Here is a 1,589-nt window from a genome sequence, read left to right on the forward strand (position 1 = left end):
CCTGGCCGGCCAGGCCATGCTGACACCCCCTCCTGCCTGCAGCCCCCCTCTCCATGCTGGCTATCGTGGCTTTGGGCACCGGCCTCACCTTTGTCATGTTTGGCATCTCCAGCTTCCTCATCTTCAGGTAAGTCGGGGCTGGGGGAGCCTCTGCCTCGGCACCAGGCACCCCTCAGCCTGGCATCGGGGTGGGCAGGGCAGGGGGGCTGTGGGGGCCTGACTCCATGTGTCCCCCAGGAAGCTGATGCTGGAGAAGGAGCTCGCCAGCATGCTCTGGAGGATCCGCTGGGATGAGCTGCAATTCGGGAGCCCTGAGCGGTACCACAAGGCAGCGGGCAGCCGGCTTACCCTGTCCCTGGTGAGAGCTGCCGGCCCTGGGGCACCCTCCTCCTCCTCCTGCCCCTGCCCCTGCACTGCCCTCCCTCCCTGCACAACACTCCTCCCTTGTTGATCCCCTGCATGGCCCAGCGTCCCCTACAGAGCCACAGCCCTATTGCATCCATCCCCTACACAGCCCTTTGTCCCTACATAGCTCTCCATAGAGAGCTGTAGCGCTACAGGGCCACCCTTTGTTCATCCCCTGCATGACCCTCCATCCCCTACAGAGCCCTGGATCACCTACAGAGCACTGTACCTCATCAAGCCCCTGTGTGGCAAAATCCCCAGCCACAGCTTATCCATCCCCTACATCACCTGCAGCACGCCATACCTCATCCTGTACTCTTCATCGTCCCTGCCATGCATGCAGATCTTGTCCTGACCCTTCAGAGGTTGTCCTGCACCATTCCCTGCACACTCCTGTGTGTCCCTGCCCTGCTCCATTCGTGTCTGTCAGCCCGTTCCCCTGGGTCCCAATCCCTTACACCCTCCTTCCTTGCAGCGTGGCTCCAGCTACGGCTCCCTGATGACCACCCATGGCAAGTACCAGATCTTTGCCAACACCGGCCACTTCAAGGTGAGTGCCAGAGGCAGGGAGCTGAGCCCTCCCCACAAAACCCCCAGCCCTCTTGCGGTGCTCCACCTTGGCTGCACCCCCACCCCACAGGATGCTGGCACCTTCCTCCCCTCCCCAAATCCACCTGGCTGACCTCTCCCCCTCCCTGGCACCTCAGGGTAACGTCGTGGCCATCAAGCACATCAACAAGAAGCGCATCGAGCTGACGCGGCAGGTGCTCTTTGAGCTGAAACATGTAGGTTTGGGGTCTGGGCCAGGGCGGGCACCCTGCTTGAGGGTGCAGGGGCTGGTCCTGGCAGTGGTGGAGGCTGGTGGGAGCAGCAGCCCATCCCCTCTGACCTCAAGTCTGTCTCTGCTCCACTTCCACCTCCAGATGCGGGACATCCAGTTCAACCACCTGACCCGCTTCATTGGGGCGTGCATTGACCCCCCCAACATCTGCATTGTCACCGAGTACTGCCCACGAGGCAGCCTGCAGGTAGGGGGCTTCGGGACACAGGGGGTAACACTTAGACATTCCTGGTGACCCAGCTGGGCTTGGCATTGAGGACAGGGCTGTAGATGCTGGTGGCCACCTAAGCCCCACAAGACTGGCAGCAGAGGGGGCCCAGCAGGCATTAGAGGCTGGGGGGGG

At 62.3% G+C, this 1,589-nt stretch overlaps 1 protein-coding gene across 1 annotated transcript in view; it reads left to right on the forward strand.

The window, feature by feature from the left end:
• The window catches only part of LOC104463879 (atrial natriuretic peptide receptor 2-like), a gene marked incomplete at both ends in the record, with an annotated part of 3,405 nt that overhangs the window by 1,189 nt on the left and 627 nt on the right, over positions 1-1,589 (forward strand). The window contains 5 exon segments of the mRNA XM_010076389.1: positions 43-127; positions 238-358; positions 881-955; positions 1,113-1,190; positions 1,329-1,433. Coding sequence (XP_010074691.1) covers positions 43-127; positions 238-358; positions 881-955; positions 1,113-1,190; positions 1,329-1,433 — 464 coding nt within the window.

The sequence above is a fragment of the Pterocles gutturalis genome, unplaced genomic scaffold (genome assembly GCF_000699245.1).
Source record: "Pterocles gutturalis isolate BGI_N339 unplaced genomic scaffold, ASM69924v1 scaffold27358, whole genome shotgun sequence".
NCBI lineage: Eukaryota > Metazoa > Chordata > Aves > Pterocliformes > Pteroclidae > Pterocles > Pterocles gutturalis.